We start from the raw sequence: 27,698 nt of genomic DNA, 5'->3' as shown, positions 1-27,698 counted from the left end.
CACACCATGCCCAAGACGCCCACACGCACAGGAGGCCAAGATCCAGGCTGTGGAGGGCTTTATTCATGAAACCCAGAGAGCCACGCGGCCCCTCCCCTGGCATCCCCCCACCAGTAAGCCAAGGTCCTAGACGCCTGGCCACTGCGTGTGTCATGAGTTGTCCCACACCGCTGGCCCCAGGAGCGCGTCCGTGGTGAGGGAGGCCCGGGTGCTGTGGCCGCGCCAGGTGGCTTGAAGCATCTTGGCTGCGTCCTGTTGCTGCTTCAGCCGACGACGCACGACAAAGCCCCTCCAGGCAGACTGGATGGCCGTGGCCGCCTTGGTCTGATGATGGGGTGGCCGCCGAAGGCTCTGGGCGGTTGACTGGGTCAGGCAGCCCCGTGGCACACCGGCCTGGCTGGCAGCACCCCGGCCCGTGCCATGCACCACCCGGGTGGGCAGCGTGTGGCCGCATGTGTGGCATGTGCGGGGGCTGGAACCCACAAGCATCACCACGCTGGGTGGGCTTCCGAGTCCGGAGGTCAGGGACTGGCAGAGAGCACAGACATGGGGCTGGCAGGACTGGAAGCAGCGGTGGTCAGACGTCGTCCTAGCCCCACTGCCGGTCTTAGCCCACACGTTCTGGAGCAGCATTTGCTGGGTGCGGCTCTGGCGGATGACGAAGCCTCTCCACGCAGCCTGGATGATGGTGGCAGCTCGGCAGAGGCGGGCCAGGTCCCGCCGCACACAGTAGCCACGCCAGGCAGCCTGGATGATGATGGCCCACTGGTGCCACACCTTGATGGTACGGCGCACCAGGAAGCCACGTGCACACGCCTGGATGATGACCGCCGCGTGGATGATTATCTTCTCTACAGCCTGCACTGATGCCACCAACTCCCTCGGCTGTCTGGGGTCCACCGCTGCCTTGCTGCCCACGACATCCCAGGGCACAGTGCCCCCAGCTGGCTCCCAAGCGCCTCCAGGGGCCACGGTGCTGCCCCTGGGCCCAACTGCTATGCTGGGGATGGTAGAATTCCTCGCTTGGCCACCAGACATGGCAGTGTCCTCCGGGCCCTGGAGTACAGCGGGAGTCAGGGACATCCCGAGACTGTCAGCCGGAGTCAGGGACGCCCCCAGATTGTCAGCTGGAGTCAGGGATGCCCTGAGACTGTCAGATGGGGTCAGGGGCACCCCAAGTTGGTCAGCCGGAGTCAGGGACGCCCCCAGATGGTCAGCTGGAGTCTGGGATGCCCCAACACTGTCAGCCGGAGTCAGGGATGCCCCGAGACTGTCAGCTGGAGTCAGGGATGCCCTGAGATGGTCAGCCGGAGTCAGGGATGCCCCGAGACTGTCTGCTGGAGTCAGGGATGCCCCGAGACTGTCAACCGGAGTCAGGGATGCCCCAAGATGGTCAGCTGGAGCCAGGGATGCCCCCAGATTGTCAGCTGCAGTCAGGGATGCCCCGAGACTGTCAGCTGGGGTCAGGGGCACCCCAAGTTGGTCAGCCGGAGTCAGGGACGCCCCCAGATGGTCAGCTGGAGTCTGGGACGCCCCAAGACTGTCAGCCACAGTCAGGGACGCCCCGAGACTGTCTGCTGAAGTCAGGGATGCCCCGAGACTGTCTGCCGGAGTCAGGGATGCCCCAAGATGGTCAGCTGGAGTCAGGGATGCCCCAAGACTGTCTGCTGGAGTCAAGGATGCCCCAAGATGGTCAGCTGGAGCCAGAGACGCCCCAAGACTGTCACCCGGAGTCAGGGATGCCCCAAGATGGTCAGCTGGCATCAGGGACGCCCTGAGACTCTCAGCAGGAGTCACAGAAGTTCCAAGAATGCCAGCGGGAGTCACGGATGGCCTGAGACTCTCTGCAGGAGCCATGAAGCTAAGGGAAATTGGAGACGCCTGCGGCAACTCCTGCCTAAAAAGGGGCCGCCGGGAACCCCTCGGTGAAGACTCATAACCCAGAGACACCCTCCGAATCCCAGGGTTCTGCTTAGAGCTGGCCATGCCCTGTGCCAGCTCATTAGTGTGGATTATTGGCGTTAAGGCTGGCGGTGCATGCAGGGAATGTTTAGGAAATTTCTGCGAGGACTCGGGGGCATCCTGCTGCTCCTGACCGGAGGGCACAGTCCCAGCTGCAGAACTGTCTGGCTTTTCTGGTACAGAAATAGCATGCATGGACCTGAAGGATGTTCTAGGGCCAAGGGGCCTGTGGCCATTCTGAATCAGACCGCCAGCCGCTGTCTTCTGGGGTGCGCTGGGAATGGCTTCCTTCTGGAAACCACTGTACGTCATCTTTCTAAACAGGGATGGATGAGGTGAAACACGTGGCTGTGACCTCCGGGAAGTTCTTGGGGTCCCCGTCCAAGCCACAGACCCTGGGTGTAGACCGGTGGCCGCAGTATTGTCATGGGTCGGCTTGGGTGACCCTGAGACTCCAGTAGAAGCCATGATCCCACGGGACTGGTGGGTCATTGAGGGGCTCTGAGGCAGTATATGAGCCACCAAAGCCTTTTGATAAGCCGAGGGGCTCCGGAGTGTAGTGTGAGAGCTTGGAGTCTGCGGGTGAGCCAGTGGGGCCCCAGTGCCCGTGATGGGCACCGTCTGCACACTGGGGCTGGCAGCCGCAGTGTGGGAACCAGGGGCCACCAAATTGGTCTCTGACCTCTGCTGCAGGGTTGGGGTGCCACTACTGACCGTGGAGGGCTTGGCAAGACTTGGCGACTGGGGAAGGACAGAGGCCACACTGCTGGGCATTGACTTAGCTTGGCCAGGAGCTACCTCCTCCAATAGCGGCCTCTGGTCTTTGGGAAGAGCCTCATTCTCTACAGGGAATTCTTGGCTGTAGTCAGTGTCTATTGCCAGGGGACTATGGTATATCCATGGGGTTGCCGCAAGGACTTCGGACCCCTGCCTGGATACGGACCCCTGGGGAGGAGCCCTGCCCGGGTCCTCTGGCCTCATCACAGTCTTGGGATCTGTGGTCTCAAATGCCGTCACCACCCCAATGGCCTGGTTCAACTGTGAGGCTCTTTGCAGAACCGAAGGCACTTGGTATACTCCACCGGCCGTGCCAGGAGCTTCCTGGAGGGGAGCTTGAGCCAGGCCAGGGGGATGGGATGCCTGCAAGGTGGTTGTGGACCCTTCCCCTGCCAGGCCCCCATGGTATGGACGAGGAGAGATTCCAATCAGCAGGGACCCCTGGGGAAGGCTCGGGGCCACGCCTCCGACTGTGGAGGGTGGACTGGCTGTACTAGCCATGGCCTCCAGAACTAGGTTCTGACTCAGTCCCCCAGGCATAGATGCTGTGTCCACAGTAGAGTTCACAGGACAAGGAGGGATTCTGGAGTCCACTGCACCTAGCACTGAATCTAAGAGCAGGTCCGGAGCACTTAGACTAGCTGACGGCTTCACCGAGAGACCTTGCTTCTTCCCGTCACTGCCAGATGCTGCAATCAGACTGGGGGACACTGAAGTCGCCACAGAACTCATAGGCACAGTTCTGGCCATGCCAGTTGCCCCAGACCCTGGAGGAAGGCCCTGGGCTACACTGCTGCTCATGGGATCTAGAGCAAGGCCCTGGCCCACGCCACCAATCACAGGCCCTGGGGGAAGGCCCTGACCCACGCCACCAATCACAGGCCCTGGAGGAAGGCCCTGGTCCATGCCACCGATCACAGGCCCTTGAGGAAGGCCCTGACCCACGCCACCGATCACAGGCCCTGGGGGAAGGCCCTGGCCCACGCCACTGATCACAGGCCCTGGGGGAAAGCCCTGGCCCACGCCACCGATCACAGGCCCTGGGGGAAAGCCCTGGCCCACGCCACCAATCACAGGCCCCGGGGGAAAGCCCTGACCCACGCCACCGATCACAGGCCCCGGGAGAAGGCCCTGGCCCACGTCACTGATCACAGACCCCGGGGGAAGGCCCTGGCCCACGCCACCAATCACAGACCCCGGGGGAAGGCCCTGGCCCACGCCACCGATCACAGATCCTGGGAGAAGGCCCTGGCCCACGCCACCAATCACAGACCCTGGGGGGAGACCCAGGCCCACACCACCGATCACAGACCCTGGGGGGAGACCCAGGCCCAGGCCACCGATCACAGACCCTGGGGGGAGACCCAGGCCCACACCACTGATCACGGACCCTGGGGGAAGGCTCAGGCCCACGCCACTGATCATGGACCCAGGGGGAAGAGTATGGACTACACCATTGACCACATAACCTGGTGGAAGGCTGGGGGCCACACAACTCAATATGGGCCCTGGAGGAAGGCTCTGGCCCATGCCTCTGATCATGGACCCTGGGGGGAGGGTAGAGGCCATGCCACCGGCTACAGAACCTGGGGCCACAGCACTGGGCATGACCATTGTAGGCTCCTGGCTGATAACATCAGCTTGTTGGTAACTGCTGGAGATTGTGGACACAGAAGGACACCGGTGGTCCAGAGATACTGGAAGATCCACGCTGACCTGAGATATGCTGGGGCCCACGCTGGTCACGGAAAACTTAGACGAACTCACACCCAGTCTACTGGACACTGAAGCCTGAGAGAAGCCAGGAGCCATCCTGGCCGATTCATGAGGCAAAGGGGCAGCAGCCACAGAGGCACGGGATGTCATGGGAGCCATGCCCCTGCTCATCTGAGACTGGCTTGGGCCCATGGCGGTAGCCACACTCCTCTGGCCCACCCTCCCCGCTCTGCCAGGGGCCATGGGTACCTGAGACATACTTAGGAACATGCCAGTAGCCAGAGTCCCCCGAGACACATCTGGGAGCACTTCGGAGGCTGTGGCACCCTGGGATCTGCTCACAGACATGCCCCTCAACAGAGACACACTGGCTTCCTGGCCTAGACAAGAGTCCTCCCCACTGGCCACAGGCGCCTGGTAGAGGTTTGGAGCAGAAACGATGACAGCAGGTTGTTCCGTTACTCTTGGGTGCCTCCCACCAATACCAGGCAGCTGATGAAAGCCCAGGGCCACCTCGCTGAACTCAGGGACCTGGGGATGCGGGGCCACCCCTCTGACCGTCAGAGGATCTTGACGTGGGTCCACCCTAGCAGACACGGCTGGCTGGCTCAGACCCTGGCCCACGCCATGAGCCACTGATGCATATGGTGCACCCGAGGTGACTTCAATGGCAAAGGATGAATAATGCTGACTGGGAGCCACTGCATTCACCCTCGAGGATGGTAGATTTGGACTCACCCTAGGGGCCCAACTCGGCTGACTCATAGCACAACCTGCACCACTCATCACAGGTAGCTGGGCCAGGCTGGGGGTCCCCCTAGTGGCCACAGATGGCTGCGCTAGGCGGGGGGCCACCACACAAGTCATAGAAGGCTGGCCTAAGCTAGGAGCCATCCCACTGGTAAAAGATGGCTGGCTTTGGCAGGGGGATACTCCAAAGGTCAAAGATGGCTGGCTTAGGCTGGGGACAACCCCACCAGTCACAGACGTCTGGGTTAAGCTGCGGGCCACTCCAGTAGTCACAGGTGGCTGAGCGAGGCTGGGGGCCACCCCACTGGTCACAGGTGGCTGGGCAGGGCTGGGGGCCACCCCACTGGTCACAGGTGGCTGGCTGAGCTTGGGATCCACCCTACTAGTCACAGCTGGCTGGGCAAGTGTGGAGGTCACCCCACTGGTTACAGGTGGCTGGGTGACGCTGGAGGCCACCCCACTGGTCATAGATGGCTGGGCGAGGCTCAGGGCCAGTCTGCAGGCCATCAGTGGCTGTGAAAATCTGGGAACCACCCCCTCAACCATCAATGGCTGGCCTAGGCTGAGGGACACCTTCTTGGTCCTGGACATCTGGCCTAAGCTGGGAGTCACCTTATTGACCACTGATGGCTCAGATAGGCTGCTGGTCATTCTACTGGCCATAGAGAGCTGGCCTGGATTTGAGGCCACCTTACTGGCTACTACAGGCTGAGATAGGCATGAGGTCAACCTGCCAGCCACAGACGGCTGCTGATAGACAGTAGGGACCATGTTACTCGATGACAAACTTCTGGTCAACACAGTCCCATAGGGTGCCTGCGACAAACTCTCCTTCAGATTCATGGAACTCTGATCTGAGGACATGTCTTCCTCATCCTCTGAGTCCCAGTGCACACTCAGTGTCATGCGACTGGCCAGTGAGCTATGCTGTAGAATGGGGATCAGCTCTGAGTCTACAGAAGACTGGTCATGGAGGCTTGGGGCCAGGTGCCTGTGACCTGCTCCCTCAGTCTCTTCCACACTCCTGGGTCCCTGGGACCTCTCCACGGCCTCTGCGGAGAGGAGAGCATCGAGATCAAAGTCCCTGTCCAAGCTGGCTTCCCAGGCCTCCTCGTCCACCACGTCAACAGCGGCCATGCTGGCCACAGACATGGTGGAAAGGCCGAGTGAGCCGCAGCTGCGCAGCGAGCTCTGGGAATTGCTCATATTTAGGCCGTAGCCTGTGGAGCCCTGGGAGAAGCTTCTGGACAGGTCATTGTCTGGACCTTGTGGCATAGTGGCCACCAGTTCACTAGGTATATGGCCAGTTATCCGCTCCTGTGGGCCATGTGCCCTGGAAAGGCTACCCCGTGTTTGATTCTTCTCCTTCCCAGGGATGGCTGTTCGGGAAAGGGTGGGTGTCAGCTTAGTGCCTGGGGAGACTTGGAACAGACCGGGATCCACCTGACCCCGTCGCTTGGGTGCCCAACAACGACCAGGAGCCACGGAGCCGGGCCAGGGACCTGGGGTTATGACGCATGCCTTGGGGGCATGCACTTGTGCTTTGCTCACTGTGGCGGCCTGTGGCGGAACTGGGGTCGCTTCTTTGGTCACCTGCCTAGGGCCCCTGCAGCCTCGTTTATGATTCGGGGACCGTGTTCTCTGCACGGTCTCCTCGGGGACCACAGGTAGCTGTTGTGGAACTTTGGCCCCTTGGGGTTGGCCCCCACCGGGGGATGCCCTGCTGATCCCCGAGGGCTGACACCAGCAAACAGAACCCCCATAGTTGGTGGCACAGCTGTGGGAGTGGGTGCCGCTCCCACAACCTGTGGTGCTGGGAAGCTTGCCCGGTGCTAACCTGCACTCCCCTGGGGATGCCCTTGTGTGTGGGGCCACCCTGCTGACCACCTGTGGACTGTGGGTGCTTGTGGTTGAGCTGCCAGTGGCCAGTGATGGATGGCTGGTGCTCGGGCCCACGCCATTGGCAAGGAGTGGCTGCCACAGACCGGAGGCCGGCTGTTGGTGGGGCATGTTGGACAAGTTGGGGTCCACATCACTCACCATTGGGCCGAGGGCTGATGCCAATTCACTCACCCTGGGGTGCAGGCACACTCTTTCCTCACAGTTCTTGAGGGTCAGGTACAGATTTAAGGGGCTTCTGCTGGGTCCCGTCTCCCATGACAGAGTGGGACCCGGGGCAGAAATACGGGGATACTGGTGAATGGTCATCACCCCAGCAATCAAGGAGGCACCTACAGAGACCACGGATGAGCAGGGTGACCCCCCGAGCATAGCCCCATCCCCCCTCTCTTCCAAGAGCCCGGACGGCCAGCCTGTGACAAAACCCTCCCAGGCCCCACCCCAGGGAACCCTAACCTTGCTGGGCTGTAGTCTCATGGGGCCCAGGCTGGGCCCCCACGCGGCCGACAGGCTCCCCCTGCAGTCCTCCTCCACGGGGGCCGGCATCACGGTCATCCCACTTCCCATCGTTTTGGAGGCAGCCTTGGGGAGGCCGACTCCAGACCTCAGGGCCGCCTGAGAGAGAGATTGGCTGAGGACTGCACCCAGCTCACCCTGACACAGGGCCTGGCTCAAGGTGGCGCGCTCCTCCTCCGTCAGGGCCTTGCTAAGCACGTCCGCCAGTCTGCTCTGAATGGCCTTAGTCAGCTCGCCCCGGGACAGTGCGTGGGACAGGCTGGTGCCCAGCTCGCCCCAGGAGAGCGCCTTCACCAGCACCGTGCCCAGGATGCCCTGGGGCAAGGCCTTGGCCATCGTGGCTCCCAAGACTTCTTTGGACAGGGCCTGGTTCAGGGCCGCCCTCACTTCCCCCTGGGAGAGGGCTTTGGCCAGCAGGGCGCGGAGGTCCTCCTGCGAGCCCAGCACGGCGGCCAGCTCAGCACACAGGGAGGCGAGTTGGGAGGCCGCTAGCTCCTCCTGGCTGGGCGGGGGTGCGCTGGTGGTTGACGGCTGGGCCCGGGCAGCCCTGCCGTCCCCCCAGGATTCAGCGTTGCACGTGGTGTGGCCAGCAGAGGCCAGCAGAGGCACCAGCGTGTTCTGGGTCTCAGAGGCCCCCTGGTGCAGGCCCAGGGTGGCCTTGCCCTGCACGTAGCTGTGGGATGGGAGCTGGGTCAGTCTGTCTTCTGGCTTGGCTCGGGGCAGAGCGCCAATGTGCTGGCAGGGCTGGGTGGAAGCCTTGAAGCCCACCAGGAGCGGCTGCGACTGCGTCTTGCTGCTGAGTTCAGCAGCCTGGTGGGCCGCATAGAGGCTCTTGGCTGTATCTGTGACCAGCTGGGCCTGGGACTGCGCCTTTGTCAATCCGGTGGGGAGATGCCCTTGGGACTGTACCTTGATCACTGCTGTGGTCAGCTGTGCCTGGGACTGCGCCTTCATCAGCTTGGCGGGCAGGTGTGCCTGGGACGGCGTCTTAGACAGACACACACTCAGGTGTGGTTGGGCCACGGCGGCGGGGGGTTGGGCTTGTGGGTATCCTTGGCCCTGGGCCATGGTCAACTTGGCAGACACGTGCTCCTGGGGCAGGGCCTTAGTCAGCTCGGCCAGCAGACGGGCCTGAGGCGAGCCTGTGGTTGAACGAGGGCCCAGTTGCGCTTGAGGCAGACATGTGCTCAGAGGCGCCCCAGCGGTTCTCGCAGGCCCATACAGCTGGGATTGAACCTTCAAGATGTCCGTCCTCGGATGTGCCCACTTGTTCCTGTCGCTCGCCACTTTTGCCCAGGTCAGATCCCCGGGCATTTCCATGGCCATACTGGTGTCAGACGTGGTTTCCGTTTTCCCTTGTTTCTGGGAGAAGGCCTTGATTTTCTCGCCTTCCAAAGGAGGCCTGGCTGGAGGCTTGGGAGCCCCAGCCCCCGGATGCGACGGGGGAAAGCATTTCACTTTTCCCTCTGTCAAGTATGAGCGGGACGAGACCTTGACCGCCCTGGTCGCCTGTCTCGCGTTCACCGTGGCCCTGGCCTTTGGTCCACTTAGACACGTGTGGGATGAGGTGTCGGAAATTCCAGCTGTCGCCGCTGCTGAAAACGGAGGCTTGAGGTTTCCAGCTGCTGACGGGGGCAGGCACAGGGTTTTGAGGATGGTGGCCACCGAGTGTAACTGAGCTGGAGTCTTGGTGATCATGGCCGCCAGGCGCGTCTGGGGAGGAGCAGTTTTCGCCACCGTGGCTCCTTGGAGCATCTGATGAGAGAGGGTCTTGGTCGCTGTAGCCACCTGACATGTCTGCAGTAGGGTCTTGGTTCCCGTGGGTGCTGGGTGCGTCTGGGGTGGCGTCTTGGTCAGCAAGGGCACTGCACACGCCTGGGGCGGGACTTTGGTCGCTGTGGCCGCAGGCCGGGTCTGAGTTGGAGACTTGATCATCGAGGCCAGCAGGCCTAGCTGGGGTGGGGCCTTTGTCATCGTGGCTGCCGGTCGTGTCTGGGGTGTAGTGTTGGTCATGGAGGTTGTTGGTCGCATTGCAGCTGGGGTCTTGGTCCCTTGGGTCACCGGGCAGGGCTGGGGTGGGGTTTTGGTGATGGTTATCATGGGCACTGGGCATGGCTGGGGTTGGATCTTACTCATCATGGCCGCCAGGCATGACTGGAGTGGGGTCTTGGTCGCTGTGGCTGGTGGGCACATCTGAGGTGGGATCTTGCCCACCGGGCCTTGGGGGTACACCTGGGGTGGGGCCTTGGTTATTGTGACAGTTGACATCGGGCATGGCTGGGGTAGGGTCTTGTTCATCATGGCTGCCAAGCACGACTGGAGTGGAGCCTTGATCATGGTGGCCGCCGGGCATGTCTGGGCCGCAGTCTTGGTCATGGGGGCTGCTGGGTCTGTCTCTGGTGGAATCTTGGCCATTGCAGCTGCCAGGTACATCTGGGGTGGGGTCTTGGCTATTGTTACCATGGGCACCGGGCAAGGCTGGCGCGAGGTCTTGGTTATCGTGGCTGCCGGGTACATCTGGAAGGGAGTCTTGCTCGTGGTCATAGTGGGCCCTGGCTGGGCGAGGGTCTTGGTTATCACAGGCGCTGGGCCTGTCTGAGGTAGCATTTTGAGGACCTCTGCTTCCGTGTGGACCTGGGTTTGGGTCTTGAATTGTCCTTGAACTGCCTGGGCGCACCTTGCAGATGGTGGTGGCCCCATGGCTCCTGCCTTGTTGGCTCTGGAAGTTATTTGCTTGGTCTTCATTGGGTCCCCTTCTACTTGGACAAGGCAGGGACTTCTGACGGTTCTTGTCATCAGGCATGGGCGGCACTTCGCATCGAGACTCGTGGGACATGGAAGTTTGATGGCGACTGTCTGGTGTGGCAGGAAGGTGACGCTGGGGCCTCCTGCAGAGCACGTCCCAGGCGGTGACATGCCCTGGGACTGCAAAAGGGCCGGTTGGTGGGTATAAGCGGCCAGGCTGTCAGAGGAAGGGAACTGGGTCTCCTTGCTCACCATGGTGGGCTGGGCCAGAAGGGACTTGCCCTCTTCCGGATGCTGGAACCGCACCTGCTGGGGCGGGTGGTAAGGGATGTCGCGTTCCTCCACCTTCGCTTTTTTCTCCATCGCCTTGCCAGCCCGGAGGAGGCGCCTGGTGTTGAAGCGTCGCCAGGACGCCTGGATGGCCTTGGCCGCCATCATCTGCGAGATAAGCTTCTGCCGGAGGCGGTACCCCCTCCAGCAGGCTTGAATGAGGGTGGCTGCGCGGGACACCATTATGTCCATTTCATCCACCAGGACATTCCTGAAGGCCTGGCTCTCCACCACAGCGCGGAGGCGAGGGACACGACGAGCCACCGTCTTGTCCTTGTCAGGCTGTTCCAGAAGGGTCTCCTTGGAGGCAGGGGGTTCGCTCTGAGGCTGTGGATGCAGTGTTCCCGGTTTGTCTTGGAGACTGGGATCGGGCTGATAGGAGCTCTGCCCACTGGGTGACGCCTGTAGCTGTGAACACAGTGTCCTCATTCTATCTTGGAAATTGGCGATGGACTGATAGCTCTGCCCACTGGGTGACACCTGTAGCTGTGAACACAGTGTCCCCATTCTATCTTGGAAATTGGGGATGGACTGATAGGAGCTCTGCCCACTGGGTGACACCTGTAGCTGTGTTGCTTGCTGCATTGTCTTGGTTCCTAGGCGGGTCGGCTCTGCCTGTGGGGGGCAGTAGGGAGGTGGTCAGGGAGGAGCGTCATGCAGACACGAGGCCTCCTATCGGGGGCGGGTACTCACCTGCAGAACCTACATGTTCTTGTTCCTGGGATCTTGCCATCTTCCTCCTCCACTTGGCAGGTACTCCTTCCCAGTCACATGCCCGGGTGCCCTTTCGTACCCAGGCCACATCATCCTGTGGCTACTTCGACATCAGCACACAGGGCACATTCTCACCTGAACGCCTGACCACCTACCTGCTCTTCAACTTTCCTCTGTATCTGGAACACACTATAAGGACAGCACTGATCATACTGTTTTGGAAATATCCTGCCTGTGTCCGTGTGCATGGTGTGATTTGCTTTTTCCCACTGACTGATGGTATTCTGAATTCTTAGATGGTAGGAACCAAGCCTGACTCATTTCTGGGGCCGCATCTCAGGCACAGGGCCTGGGCTCCCAGTTGTGAAAAGGTAGATGTTCTGAGTGGCTAGCTTGGCTGTAAATGAATAGGGGAGCAGATTGAAGGTTGGATGGATAGATGGATGACTAGATCCTGAAGGGATAAATTAGTGGACGAATGAATATTGGATAGGTTGGAGGAACAGATAAGAGAGTTTGGGCTGAAAATGGGTAAGTAAATGAAGTTGATGAATGAATGGGCAAACAGATCAGTAAATAAGGAAATGGATGCATGGATGGATGGATGGATGAGAGCATAAACAGATAAATGGATGGGTGTCTGAGTAGCAGGATAGTTGCATAGATGGAGGGATGGAGGATAGATGAGTGGGTGAGTGAATAGATGGAAATGAGTAGATAAATGAGTGAGTGAATGACGAAAGGTAAAGGAATTGGTAAAGAGATCAATGAAAAGGAGGTGGATTGACGAATGGCTGGATGGATCAGATGGGGGATAACATAGATGATGGATAGATCAATGACAAATGGAAGGATGGGTACAGGAAAAAACGAAGAGGTGACTAGATTTCAGAAGTATCCCGGTGCAGAGTATTCAGACACTCAGGCAGCCCTGGAGCATAAGACACTTTCTTTACAGGAGTCCCCCCTTCTGGCTGGGACCACAGACTTCATACCTTGGAAGATCATAGAGTTGGAGGAGGAGCAGGAGAAGAAGGTGCAGTCTCAGAAGCCAGCTTGCAAGAAGCAGCAGCCTTCAGCCCTTCATCCCACGCAATGTGCAGCAACACTGCCCTGGGCTGACTCTGTCCCCAAGACCAAAATGAAGAGATGTGAAAACCAAAAAAAACCCCAAAAACCCCAAAAAACTAAATTCTATTTAAAAAACAAAACAAAACCTTTTTTGTTACTGCAAAGTTCACTTATTCAGAGGTAAAACTAGAGAAATAACAGTCATGTCAAAGAGTAGGGTAAAGCCACCATCAAAAATTGGTATTTTGGGCGACTTCCCTAGTGGTTTAGTAGCTAATGTAGTGGCTAATTCTTGTGTCCAGTGGAGGTGACCTGCGTTCGATCCCTGGCCAGGGGACTAGATCCCAAATGCCTCAACTAAGTCTTGGTGCATCCAGATAAATAAATAAATCTTTTTTTTAAAAAATGGCATTTTGGCTATGACTGTCAGTGAATTTCCTCCATGTTCATGTCTTTGGATTAACAATGAAACATCAAAAACAAAGAATTTTAAGTCCAAAACTGAATGTGCAAGGAAGTTTATTCCTTTTTAAAAAAAATTTTTATTGAAATATAGTTGATTTACAATGTTGTATTAGTTTCAGGTATACAGCAAAGTGATTCAGTTATATATACATGTCTATATTCCTCCTTAGAATATTTATTTGTGCTAGTTTATTTATTTAGCTGCACCAGGTCTTATCTGTGGAACGTGGGGACTTCAGCTGCAGCATATGAGATCTCGTTCCCTGACTGGGGATTGAACCCAGGTCCCCTGCACTGGGAGCTTGGAGTCTGAGCCACTGGACCATGAGGGGAGGCACATATATATTCCTTTCTGACATTCTCTTTCATTATAGGTTATTACAAGATATTGAGCATAGTTCCCTGTGTTATCTTGTAGGTCCATTTGCTTATAGATTTGATATGTATCAGTGTTATTTTGTACCTAAAAAAAAAAAAAAAAAAACCTGGAAATAACCAAAAAGGTGATTGCTAGGGGGTCAGTTAACAAGTGTATAAGGAAGGGTACTCAAGGATGTTTATCACCGTATTGTTTATGAGAGTCAAAACTGAAAACAACAATGCTTTTCAGCAGGGAGGTGGCTTAAATGCAGGAGCCCGGGTTCAATCCCTGGTCAGGGAACTAGACCCCCAAGCCACAACTAAAATTTCTCATGACTCAAGGAAGACTGAAGACCCTGCATTCTGCAGCTAAAATAGGGCACAGTCAGATAATATTTTTTAAAAAGATAAGAAAGGGTTTAAAAAAGAAATGGTGTCCAGATCCACCAGAATAGGTAAAATTTAAAAGGGAAACAAGTTACAACCACTTGGATCTCTATCTTGAAGACAAGTCATCAATTCTACTCAGATGAATATACTCAGGAGGTTCAAGTGTTTACACTCACCCCAAACCAGAAACCATCCAAATGTCCATCAACAGAATAATGAATAAGTCAACTGTATATCTATCAATATATTAATATAAATGAATAGAATTAAAAATATCGACCTATTTATAAATCAATGCATTTTATTTGACATGTCAGTGAGAAAGCGGTCAACAGTATAGAGGAATCTCACATACATTGTTTTGAGTGAAAGAACCTGAACATAAAAGACAACAAATTGGTTCCTCCAGTTATAGGACATACAAAAGAGAAGAGAAGAAATTAAGCTCTGCTATTGAAAGTCTAGACAGGGGCTTCCCTGGTGATCCAGTGGTTAAAAATCCACCTTGAAAGGTAAGGGACACGGGTTTGATCCCTGGTCCCGGAAGCTCCCACATGCCAAGGAGCAACTAAGCCTGTGTGCCGCAACTGCTGAAATCCGCACACTTAGAGCCTGTGCTCCACCACAAGAGGAGCCGCCGAGATGAGAAGTCCTCGCGTCACAACAGAGAGCAGCCCCTGCTCACGGCAACTAGAGAAAGCCGGTGCGTAGCAAGGGAGACCCATCACAGCCAAGAAACAAAATAAATACAGAAATGAGGTGATTGAGAGGGGACATGGGCGGGCTTGGGAGGCCAGTCACGTAGGTTTCTTTGGATTGTGAAAATATGGCCTGGCTTTTCTCTCTGCATCACCTTCATATAGAGGCCAAAATACTCATAAGTGATGAGGAATATGTAAGGAGATAAGCAAAGAATCAGAGCATAGCTTAAAAGAAAAATGCGAGTTATAAACAACAAGTGCACAGGACTTGACCTTTTTCTTTTCTTCACGTGCTTGGCCACCTCAGGTCTTAGAGTGGCGGGCAGGCTCTTCTCTACTTAGGGCGTGTGGGCTAAGTAGCTGCAGTGTGCCGCCTCAGCTGCCCCCGTGGCATATGGGGTCTTAGTTCCCCGATCAGGATCAAGCCCACATCCCCTCCGTTGGAAGGTGGATTCTTAACCACTGGACCACCGGGGAGGTCCCAGGACTTGACTTTAAAAAAATACAAACACACACAACACACACACACTGGAATAGACATTAAAAAATCTGGAAGGATAAACAATTAAATTGACAAGTGATTGTGTGTGTGTGTGTGAGGAGTAGTCTCAAGGGGTACTTTAATAAACAAAATTTAACTTAAAACATTAGAATTTGACTTTTAGTCAAGCTGGCAGGAGGATATGATGTGGGGACCTGGCCTCCCTCACTCCTCACTCAAACATAGAAAGAATGATGGAGTATTTTAAAACAGTGTTACGTGGTGATCATGGTTTAATGCACAGAAACATCAGACTACTAAATTGAAAACCAGTAACTAACTTAACACTGTGTGTCAATTCCACTTCAAAACCAAACAACACGGACTTCTCTGGCGGTCCAGGGGTTAAGACTCCACACGTCCACTGCAGGGATCTCGGGTTCAGTCCCTGGTCGGGAAACTAAAATCCCACATGCCTTGTGCTGCAGCCAAAAACAAATGAACTCATAGGAAGAGAGATCAGATTTGCGGTTACCGGAGGGAGTGGGGTAGGGAGAGGGGGATGTGGATGAAGACAGTCAAGAGGTACATACTTCAGGCTATAAGATAAATATATATTAGGGATGTAATGTACAACATGATTTAAAAATACTGTTGTATGTTGTATATGAAAGATTTAAGAGAGTGAATTCTGAGTTATCATCACAAGGGAAAATAATTTTCTTTTTCTTTTATTTTGTATCTATATGAGATGATGGATGTTCACTAAACATTTTTTTCTTTTATATATTTATTTATTTATTTAAGGCCATGACTTGCAGCACGTGGGATTAATTCTCCAAGTGCAAGTGAAAGTCGCTCAGTCATGTCCAAATCTTTGCAACCCCATGTTCTATACAGTCCATGGAATTCTCCAGGCCAGGATACTGGAGTGCGTAGCCTTTTCTTTCTCCAGCGGATCTTGCCAACCCATGAATCAAACCGGAGTCTCCTGCATTGCAGGCATATTCTTTACCAACTGAGCTATAACCAGAGATCAAATCAGCAAACCCTGCACTGGGAGCTCAGAGACTTAACTGCTGGACCACCAGGGAAGTCCCAATGTCCACAAAACTTCTTGTGATCATTATTTCATGATGTACCTAAGTCATTATGCCATACACCTTAAATTTGCACAGTGCTGTATGTCAATTATATTTCAATAAAACTGAGGGAAAACTTTTCTTTAAAAAGAAAACTATACCTCAAAAACAAACCAACAAGTCACTCAGTCGTGCCCAGCTCTTTGCGACCCCATGGACTGTAGCCCACCAGGCTCCTCCATGCATGGAGTTTTCTAGGCAAGAGTACTGGCGTGGGTTGCCATTGCCTTCTCCAGGGGATCTTCCTGACTCAGGGATCGAACTGGGGTCTTCTGCATTGCAGGTAGATGCTTTACCGTCTGACCCACCAGTTACCATAAAAAAAGGAAAAGAAAAACTTTGTAATTTCCTTTTTAAAAAAGAAGAAAAAAGAAAAACGTTATCAAAATCTAGCTCTCACCAACAGATATGATGCAAATACTCTAAAAAAAAGGCCAGTTATCAGAAGAATAATACTATACCCAAGTAGGATTTATTCTAAAGATGTAACATTAGTTCAGTATCTTTAGATTCCCAAGGTAATTCATTACATCTAGGACTTTAAAAGATAGCCATATGGTTTTCCAAATAGCACCCCAAAGCACTTTCCCAAATCCATAGCTATTTATAATAAATATTTTTAAAAATAGATAAGATAGTACCTAAAAATGGTAAGTCTAACCACAAAACCATAACAAATGCCATTTTTACATTGAAATTCTAAAGTCAGTTTTGCTAAAGGAAGGAGAAAGATGTTGCCCACCCTTGCTGTGGGTATCATTATTTTTGGTAATTACAGCAAAAGCAAGATAACAAGGACTTGGACAATCAGTGTAAATGTTTGAAAAGAGAGCTTAGCAGAAATTGTCAGTTAGAAGATCCAAGAGATTCTAATTTTTAAAAGCATATCTATATACACATACAGAACACATGTATGTATATATATATCCCATCATTCCTAAGGCACATGGCTGCATACAAAAAAACAAGCTGCAAATGGAAATGAGAAAAAAAAATTCATAGTGATGTCCTAAACTCTACAATTCACAGGAACAAATATTACACAAAAGCCAAAGGAGTTACATGAAGGCGAGGAAAAGAGACAAAAGATCTCTTGGAGGCTTTTCTCTCTGCATCACCTTCATATAGAGGCCAAAATACTCTTAAGTGATTTTGAGGAATATGTAATGAGGTAAGCAAATAATCAGAGCATACATTAAATGAAAAATGCAATTCTATGAGGCCACCATCACCCTAATACCAAAACCTGACAAAGATGCCACAAAAAAAGAAAACTACAGGCCAATATCACTGATGAACATAGATGCAAAAATCCTTAACAAAATTCTAGCAATCAGAATCCAACAACACATTAAAAAGATCATACACCATGACCAAGTGGGCTTTATCCCAGGGATGCAAGGATTCTTCAATATCCACAAATCAATCAATGTAATACACCACATTAACAAATTGAAAAATAAAAACCATATGATTATCTCAATAGATGCAGAGAAAGCCTTTGACAAAATTCACCATCCATTTATGATAAAAACTCTCCAGAAAGCAGGAATAGAAGGAACATACCTCAACGTAATAAAAGCTATATATGACAAACCCACAGCAAACATTATCCTCAATGGTGAAAAACTGAAAGCATTTCCTCTAAAGTCAGGAACAGACAAGGGTGCCCACTTTCACCATTACTATTCAACATAGTTTTGGAAGTTTTGGCCACAACAATCAGAGCAGAAAAAGAAATAAAAGGAATCCAAATTGGAAAAGAAGAAGTAAAACTCTCACTGTTTGCAGATGACATGATCCTCTACATAGAAAACCCTTAAGACTCCACCAGAAAATTACCAGAACTAATCAATGAATATAGTAAAGTTTCAGGATATAAAATCAACACACAGAAATCCCTTGCATTCCTATACTCTAATAATGAGAAAATAGAGAAATTAAGGAAACAATTCCATTCACCATTGCAACAAAACTAAAGGCCTATATATAGAAAACTATAAAACACTGGTGAAAGAAATCAAAGAGGACACTAATAGATGGAGAAATATACCATGTTCATGGATTGGAAGAATCAATATAGTGAAAATGAGTATACTACCCAAAGCAATTTATAGATTCAGTGCAATCCCTATCAAGCTACCAACGGTATTCTTCACAGAGCTAGAACAAATAATTTCACAATTTGTATGGAAATACAAAAGACCTCGAATAGCCAAAGCAATCTTGAGAAAGAAGAATGGAACTGGAGGAATCAACCTTCCTCACTTCAGGCTCTACTACAAAGCCACAGTCATCAAGACAGTATGGTACTGGCACAAAGACAGAAATATAGATCAATGGAACAAAATAGAAAGCCCAGAGATAAATCCACACACCTATGGACACCTCATCTTTGACAAAGGAGGCAAGAATATACAATGGATTAAAGACAATCTCTTTAACAAGTGGTGCTGGGAAAACTGGTCAACCACTTGTAAAAGAATGAAACTAGACCACTTTCTAACACCATACACAAAAATAAACTCAAAATGGATTAAAGATCTAAATGTAAGACCAGAAACTATAAAACTCCTAGAGGAGAACATAGGCAAAACACTCTCTGACATACATCACAGCAGGATCCTCTATGACCCACCTCTCAGAATATTGGAAATAAAAGCCAAAATAAACAAATGGGACCTAATTAAACTTAAAAGCTTCTGCACAACAAAGGAAACTATAAGCAAGGTGAAAAGACAGCCTTCAGAATGGGAGAAAATAATAGCAAATGAAGCAATTGACAAACAACTAATCTCAAAAATATACAAGCAACTCCTACAGCTCGATTCCAGAAAAATAAATGACCCAATCAAAAAATGGGCCAAAAAACTAAATAGACATTTCTCCAAATAAGACAAACAGATGGCTAACAAACACATGAAAAGATGCTCAACATCACTCATCATCAGAGAAATGCAAATCAAAACCACTATGAGATACCATTTCACGCCAGTCAGAATGGCTGCGATCCAAAAGTCTACAAGCAATAAATGCTGGAGAGGGTGTGGAGAGAAGGGAAGCCTCTTACACTGCTGGTGGGAATGCAAACTAGTACAGCCACTATGGAGAACAGTGTGGAGATTCCTTAAAAAACTGGAAATAGAACTGCCTTATGACCCAGCAATCCCACTGCTGGGCATACACACTGAGAAAATCAGAATTGAAAGAGACACGTGTACCCCAATGTTCATCGCAGCACTGTTTATAATAGACAGGACATGGAAGCAACCTAGATGTCCATCAGCAGATGAATGGATAAGAAAGCTGTGGTACATATACACAATGGAGTATTACTCAGCCATTAAAACGAATACATTTGAATCAGTTCTAATGAGGTGGATGAAACTGGAGCCTATTATACAGAGTGAAGTAAGCCAGAAAGAAAAACACCAATACAGTATACTAACGCATATATATGGAATTTAGAAAGATGGTAACAATGACCCTGTATGCAAGACAGCAAAAGAGATACTGATGTATAGAACAGTCTTTTGGACTCTGGGAGAGGGCGAGGGTGGGATCATTTGGGAGAATGGCATTGAAACATGTATAATATCATATATGAAACGAGTCACTAGTCCAGGTTCAATGCACGATACTGGATGTTTGGGGCTGGTGCACTGGGATGACCCAGAGGGATGGTACGGGGAGGGAGGAGGGAGAGGGGTTCAGGATGGGGAACACATGTATACCTGTGGCAGATTCATGTTGATATATGGCAAAACCAATACAATATTGTAAAGTTAAAAAATAAAACTAAAAACAAAGAAAAAAATGCAAATTAAAAAAGAAAAAGCAAGTTACAAACTACAGGCACCCTAGCACCTGATGTACCACCAGTTTAGGAGAAAGAAAGAATTCCTATAACAATTATTACACAATGTCACAACTCACAGACCATAATTCATGTCCGATTAGAATCTCAATGGGGAGTGTTTTGGAAATACTGAAATAATTTCAGTACTCAGACGGAAGAGTAAGTGAGAGTAGCCCAAAAGATCAGAAAAAATAACAGTAATAAGAAAACTTTGACTCGTCAGATGTATAGACTTAAAAGCCATCATAATCACAGTATGGTTCACATCTGTGACTAGAGAAATAGACCAATGGGACAGAAAAATGAAACCAGAAATTAATACCAGTGTACCAAAATACCAATGATATAATGTATTTCAATTCAGGAGAGGGAAATTCTGTGTTTAAATAAATGGTACAGGGCAATCTATCTGCAAGAACATATGCTTGGACCTCTACCTCATACCATATTCTAAAAAATTCAGATGACTTGAAAAATTATAAGAGCATTTATTATTATGTGTGTATAAGTCAGTGAGCTCTTAAGAAACTAAACAGGAAACCCAAAAGCTTTGTAAAAGATAAACATGTTTGACATCATAAAGACCAAAAAAAAAAAAAAAGTGTATGCCTAATGATGCCATAAATAAGGCCAAAGTACGAGAGACTAGGAAAAAGTTTGCGATGCATGTGGTAAAGAGTCCAAGTTGCTATCCTGCTAAAACAAAAATACCCATACTTCTGGAAGACTATGACAGTATCCAGAGTGTCTGCAACTTAACATTTGCAATGTCTAGGATATAATCCAAAATGGCGACAAATGAGTTTGAATAAACTCAAGAAAATGAAACATTCTCATGAGAAAAGTTTATCAATGGAGTGTGACCCCAAGAGGCCCAGTTCTTGTAATTATCAGACAAGGATTTTAGAGCAGAAATGCTAAGAAACTTCTTCAAGTTGAAGGAGAATCATACTTGAGGGAGACATATCTGGGGAGAAATGAAGAATACATAAGGGATGATAGATACCCACATAATAAGGAAAGACTATTATTTTCATCTTAAAAAAAAAAAACAAAAACACACATATGGCAGTATAAGCAAAGATTAACACACGGTCTTGCAGCATCAATAATCTATGTAGATGTATTTCACCGGAGAAGGCAATGGCACCCTACTCCAGTACTCTTGCCTGGAAAATCCCATGGACCAAGGAGCCTGGTGGGCTGCAGTCCATGAGGTCGCTAAGAGTCAGACACGACTGAGCGACTTCACTTTCACTTTTCACTTTCATGCATTGGAAAAGGCAATGGCACCCCACTCCAGTGTTCTTGCCTGGAGAATCCCAGAGACAGAGGAGCCTGGTAGGAGGCCGTCTACGGGGTCGCACAGAGTCAGACACGACTGAAGTGACTTAGCAGCAGCAGATGTATTTCACATGAAAAGTGGAGAATAAACAACAATGTTGAGGGTAAAAGGACCTACACGGTTGGAAGATTTTTACATTTTAGATGAAGTAGAACAACAGTAACTCTAATTCAGTTATCATTTAAGGATTTTTGTTAAGGATTACAATTCCTTGAGGAGCCCCTAAAAAGGAAAAAAAAAAGGCAGTAGAATTTAAAATAGAATTCTAAAAATGATTCAAATTAAAAAAAAAGGCAGAAGGAGGGATGGAGGAATAAAATTCAGGGACTACAGAAAGAACACTAGTAAAATGGTGTATTTAAATTCAATCATATTAATCACTCGGATGGTAATGGACTAAATACCTTAAGACAGAGATGATCTCAATCAATTCGTTTTCAAAGACCCAAGCAGGGAGGAGCCAAGGTGGCGGAGGAGTAGGATGGGGAGAACACTTTCTCCCCCACAAATTCATCAAAAGAGCATTTAAACGTGGAGTAAATTCCACAAAACAACTTCTGAATGCCGGCAGAGGACATCAGGCACCCAGAAAAGCAATCCAACTCTTCGAAAGGAGGTAGGAAAAAATATAAAAGGCAAAAAAAGAGACAAAAGAGGGAGGGACGGAGTTCCGTTCCCGGAAGGGAGTCTTAAAAAGAGAGAAGTTTCCAAACACCAGGAAACCTTCTCACTGCCGAATCTGTGCCGAGCTTTGGAAGCACAGAGGGCAACATAACAGGAAGAAAAAATAAATAAACAATTAAAACTCGAAGATTGCGAGTCCTACGGTAACTCCCCCAGCGGAGAAGCAGCGCAGACTCCTGCACACGCCATTAGCAAGCGGGGGCTGGGCAGGGAGGCGCAGCGCGGGCTGCATCGCTTAGAGTAAGAACCTGGCCTGAATACCCTGAGCACTATCTGAGAGAAATAATTTGGGCTAGCAAACCAGACTGTGGGATATCTACCACGCGAAAAGCCAGCCCCAACCTAAGACACCACCAGGCCCGCGCACGGAACAAAGAATTGAACAGAGATAGCCGGCTGCAGACCTTCCCTCTCGGGTGACAGGCAGCCAGAGCCGGAAGGGGGCAATCGCAGCCCCAGAGAGACATTATCTATAAAACTGTAAGCAGGCTTCTTTGCTAACTAAAACTTTTTGGGGGTCTGGACGGTTAACATCTGCCTGAGAAGGTGTGCCGGTTTTACACCCAGATAACCGCGTGGCGGGGAGGCGATAAGTCGCAGCATTGGCGCTCGCCAAACACCTCATCACTTGCGCTGCTCGGACCTGGGAAGAGCACAAAACTCAGGCCCAACTGAGTCTGCGCCTCTGAGGACTACCCGAGTGCCTGAACCTGAGCGGCTTGGACCTGGGAGGTACATGCAACCCAGGGCCAGCCTCGGATTGTTCCCGGCGGAACAACCTAGAGCCCGAGCAATGTGGGCAGGGAGGCTACACGCGCTGTGAGCGGGGGCAGACCCAGTGCGGCTGAGGCACTGCGAGCGCACGCCAGTGTTATTTGTTTGCAGCATCCCTCCCTCCCTCCCCACAGCGCGACTGAACAAAAAGAAGAAATACAGCTCCACCCATCAGAACACCGACACAAGCTTCCCTAACCAGGAAACCTTGACAAGCCACCTGTACAAACCCACACACAGTGAGGAAAAGCCACAATAAAGAGAACCCCACAAACTGCCAGAATACAGAAAGGACACCCCAAACTCAGCAATTTAAACAAGATGAAGAGACAGAGGAATAGCCAGCAGATAAAGGAACAGGATAAATGCCCACCAAACCAAACAAAAGAGGAAGAGATAGGGAATCTACCTGATAAAGAATTCCGAATAATGATAATGAAATTGATCCAAAATCTTGAAATTAAAATGGAATCACAGATAAATAGCTTGGAGACAAGGATTGAGAAGATGCAAGAAAGGTTTAACAAGGACCTAGAAGAAATAAAAAAGAGTCAATATATAATGAATAATGCAATAAATGAAATTAAAAACACTCTGGAGGCAACAAATAGTAGAATAACAGAGGCAGAAGATAGGATTAGTGAATTAGAAGATAGAATGGTAGAAATAAATGAATCAGAGAGAATAAAAGAAAAACGAATTAAAAGAAATGAGGACAATCTCAGAGACCTCCAGGACAATATTAAACGCTACAACATTCGAATCATAGGGGTTCCAGAAGAAGAAGACAAAAAGAAAGACCATGAGAAAATACTTGAGGAGATAATAGTTGAAAACTTCCCTAAACTGGGGAAGGAAATAATCACCCAAGTCCAAGAAACCCAGAGAATCCCAAACAGGATAAACCCAAGGCGAAACACCCCAAGACACATATTAATCAAATTAACAAAGATCAAACACAAAGAACAAATATTAAAAGCAGCAAGGGAAAAACAACAAATAACACACAAGGGAATTCCCATAAGGATAACAGCTGATCTTTCAATAGAAACTCTTCAAGCCAGGAGGGAATGGCAAGACATACTTAAAATAATGAAAGAAAATAACCTACAGCCCAGATTATTATACCCAGCAAGGATTTCATTCAAGTATGAAGGAGAAATCAAAAGCTTCTCAGACAAGCAAAAGCTGAGAGAATTCTGCACCACCAAACCAGCTCTCCAACAAATACTAAAGGATATTCTCTAGACAGGAAACACAAAAATGGTGTATAAATTCGAACCCCAAACAATAAAGTAAATGGCAACGGGATCATACTTATCAGTAATTACCTTAAACATAAATGGGTTGAATGCCCCAACCAAAAGACAAAGACTGGCTGAATGGATACAAAAACAAGACCCCTACATATGTTGTCTACAGGAGACCCACCTCAAAACAGGGGACACATACAGACTGAAAGTGAAGGGCTGGAAAAAGATTTTCCATGCAAATAGGGACCAAAAGAAAGCAGGAGTAGCAATACTCATATCAGATAAAATAGACTTTAAAACAAAGGCTGTGAAAAGAGACAAAGAAGGTCACTACATAATGATCAAAGGATCGATCCAAGAAGAAGATATAACAATTATAAATATATATGCACCCAACACGGGAGCACCGCAGTATGTAAGACAAATGCTAACAAGTATGAAAGGAGAAATTAACAATAACACAATAATAGTGGGAGACTTTAATACCCCACTCACACCTATGGATAGATCAACTAAACAGAAAATTAACAAGGAAACACAAACTTTAAACAATACAATAGACCAGTCAGACCTAATTGATATCTATAGGACATTTCATCCCAAAACAATGAACTTCACCTTTTTCTCAAGCGCACATGGAACCTTCTCCAGGATAGATCACATCCTGGGCCATAAAGCTAGCCTTGGTAAATTCAAAAAAATAGAAATCATTCCAAGCATCTTTTCTGACCATAATGCAGTAAGATTAGATCTCAATTACAGGAGAAAAACTATTAAAAATTCCAACATATGGAGGATGAACAACACCCTGCTGAATAACCAACAAATCACAGAAGAAATCAAAAAAGAAATCAAAATTTGCATAGAAACGAATGAAAATGAAAACACAACAACCCAAAACCTGTGGGACACAGTAAAAGCAGTCCTAAGGGGAAAGTTCATAGCAATACAGGCACACCTCAAGAAACAAGAAAAAAGTCAAATAAATAACCTAACTCTACACCTAAAGCAACTAGAAAAGGAAGAAATGAAGAACCCCAGGGTTAGTAGAAGAAAAGAAATCTTAAAAATTAGAGCAGAAATAAATGCAAAAGAAACAAAAGAGACCATAGCAAAAATCAACAAAGCCAAAAGCTGGTTCTTTGAAAGGATAAATAAAATTGATAAACCATTAGCCAGACTCATCAAGAAACAAAGGGAGAAAAATCAAATCAATAAAATTAGAAACGAAAATGGAGAGATCACAACAGACAACACAGAAATACAAAGGATCATAAGAGACTATTATCAACAATTATATGCCAGTAAAATGGACAACGAGGAAGAAATGGACAAATTCTTAGAAAAGTACAACTTTCCAAAACTCGACCAGGAAGAAATAGAAAACCTTAACAGACCCATCACAAGCACGGAAATTGAAACTGTAATCAAAAATCTTCCAGCAAACAAAAGCCCAGGTCCAGACGGCTTCACAGCTGAATTCTACCAAAAATTTAGAGAAGAGCTAACACCTATCCTGCTCAAACTCTTCCAGAAAATTGCAGAGGAAGGTAAACTTCCAAACTCATTCTATGAGGCCACCATCACCCTAATACCAAAACCTGACAAAGATGCCACAAAAAAAGAAAACTACAGGCCAATATCACTGATGAACATAGATGCAAAAATCCTAAACAAAATTCTAGCAATCAGAATCCAACAACACATTAAAAAGATCATACACCATGACCAAGAGGGCTTTATCCCAGGGATGCAAGGATTCTTCAATATCCGCAAATCAATCAATGTAATACACCATATTAACAAATTGAAAAACAAAAACCATATGATTATCTCAATAGATGCAGAAAAAAAAAAAAGTTATTCCTTTTTTCTTTGTAAAGAACAAATACTTTGTGAGTAATATTTTGGTACTTTAGAATTATATAAAAGAAAAATTATGCAAATATGTAAACTTGGCGGCTATGTTAATAAAATTTCCTCAAAAAAAAAAAAAAAAGACCCAAGCACCACCTCCTTTCCCACTAGACATTTTGACTTCACTTGTGTGATGGTCTGAGTATCTGGCCCCAAGATGGGCCAGGCCCAGGCACAATGGGCATCAGTGGGAACTGACTCATAAGGGCAAAGTGGCCTGAGGCTGGCTCCCCTGGGGGTCTGCCCGGTCGCTGTCTCCATGTCACAGAGGAGGAAACGAAGGTCCAGAGAAGCCAGCATACCATGTCTTACTTCTTTATATCGTTTCTTATCTGCCTCCCCCATTAGACTGGGAGCTGACCACCAGGTAGGGCCCTTTGTCTGCTTTTGAGTCCCAGTGTCTAGAACAGTACATATAGTAGGTGTCCCAGATATACTTATGGGGACACTTCCCTGGTGGTCCAGTGACTGCGACTCTGTGCTCCCAATGCAGAGGGCCCGGGAATCGATCCCTGTTTGGGAAACTGGATCCCAAACGCCTCAAATATGAGTGTGCATGCCTCAGCTGAAGATCCTGCATGCCACAAGGAAGACGGAGATCCCGAGTGCCGCAGGTAAGACCCAGCACAGCCAAATAAATATTTTCTTAAAACAGAGAGATTTATGGATAAATGGAAGAATGAATGGAAGGACGGATACACGGATGGACCGACAGATGGATGGATGAATGTGGCCCAGCATTCAGAACTTGGAGATGGTAACTTCAGGATCTGAATTTCTCCATCTCAGGTTCTGAGGTTTCCTCAACCGCATGATTCAGCCTGTTCCATAAACTCAATCAGAATGAGACAAAGGAAGGACAGGGTGACAGAAACAGGATGTCCAGAAATGAGAAGGAGTAAGAGCCACAGACACATGAGCTGAGTGGCCAGTTGGGCGATTCTGAGTAACCCCTCTGGGTCTCCATTTAGTGTCACCTGGAGAAGGCAGTGGCACCCCACTCCAGTACTCTTGCCTGGAAAATCCCATGAACGGAGGAGCCTAGTAGGCTGCAGTTCATGGGGTCGCTAAGAGTCGGACATGACTGAGCGACTTCACTTTCACTTTTCAGTTTCATGCATTGGAGAAGGAAACAGCAACCCACTCCAGTGTTCTTGCCTGGAGAATCCCAGGGACGGGGAGCCTGGTGGGCTGGCGTCTATGGGGTCGCACAGAGTTGGACAAGACTGAAGCGACTTAGCAGCAGCAGCAGCAGAGCAAAGACCACCTTCCCAGGTTCCCAAGAAAATGTGATAGGTTCTCCAGGCTGGGTGCCCAAGGCAGACAAACTCACCATCAGGCCTTTGGGGGCCCCTTGCATCTTTGCTGTGAGGGGCTGAGGGGCTGTGGGGCTGTCCCACCTCTCAGAGCAGCCTGGAAGGCCCAGGAGGACCCTGAAGGCCCTGGGGACCATGGGAGAATGACCAGGTCTCCACATACCCACCCTTACTAAGCCCACCACCAGCCTCACTCACCTGCCCTTGAAGCTGAACCCACCAGCCTGAATGGCCAGCCTTGGGGCGCTGGTATCAGGGCGGCTTTGTGACTCACCGCCAGGTTCTGGCCAATCCCCACCAGTTCCTGATGGGAGGGGATTCTAGAAGGCTGACTCAGTGGGATGGGGGAGGGGGCAGGACCCAGGTCAGGGCTGAAGGGTATGGTGGTTGCTGTACCTCGCCTGCCCATCCCAAATAGAAAGGTTAGGGCTCTGAGCACAGAGGGGACCCCAAATTCTCCCCCTTCATGTGTCCGGAGATGGCCTTAGTCTCTCTCAGTCCCTGGGCATTTCCTCAACACCTACTCTGTGC

At 49.6% G+C, this 27,698-nt stretch overlaps 2 protein-coding genes across 5 annotated transcripts in view; both read right to left on the bottom strand.

The window, feature by feature from the left end:
• CIST1 (colon, intestine and stomach enriched 1) overlaps positions 1 to 27,698 on the bottom strand; it is a 48,590-nt gene that overhangs the window by 5,872 nt on the left and 15,020 nt on the right. The window lies entirely within an intron of this gene.
• IQCN (IQ motif containing N) lies at positions 42 to 27,643 on the bottom strand. 3 transcript variants are annotated; one of them, XM_061421563.1, is made up of 5 exons: positions 27,366 to 27,643; positions 12,405 to 12,533; positions 11,176 to 11,310; positions 7,561 to 11,097; positions 42 to 1,056 (listed from the first exon to the last, which is right to left on the bottom strand). In XM_061421563.1, exons 3-5 carry the CDS (start codon positions 11,278 to 11,280, stop codon positions 151 to 153), a joined length of 4,548 nt encoding a protein of 1,515 aa, XP_061277547.1. In that variant the 5' UTR covers positions 11,281 to 11,310; positions 12,405 to 12,533; positions 27,366 to 27,643; the 3' UTR covers positions 42 to 150. The 3 variants fall into 3 exon arrangements, with proteins under 3 accessions (XP_061277547.1, XP_061277545.1, XP_061277546.1); XM_061421561.1 differs by having other exon boundaries at positions 7,561 to 11,310; XM_061421562.1 differs by lacking the exon at positions 27,366 to 27,643 and adding an exon at positions 27,185 to 27,304 and having other exon boundaries at positions 7,561 to 11,310.

This window comes from Bos javanicus, chromosome 7 (genome assembly GCF_032452875.1).
Source record: "Bos javanicus breed banteng chromosome 7, ARS-OSU_banteng_1.0, whole genome shotgun sequence".
Classification (NCBI taxonomy): Eukaryota; Metazoa; Chordata; class Mammalia; order Artiodactyla; family Bovidae; genus Bos; species Bos javanicus.
The sequence above is the reverse complement of the archived record's forward strand: the minus strand, read 5'-3'. Positions and strand labels throughout refer to the sequence as shown.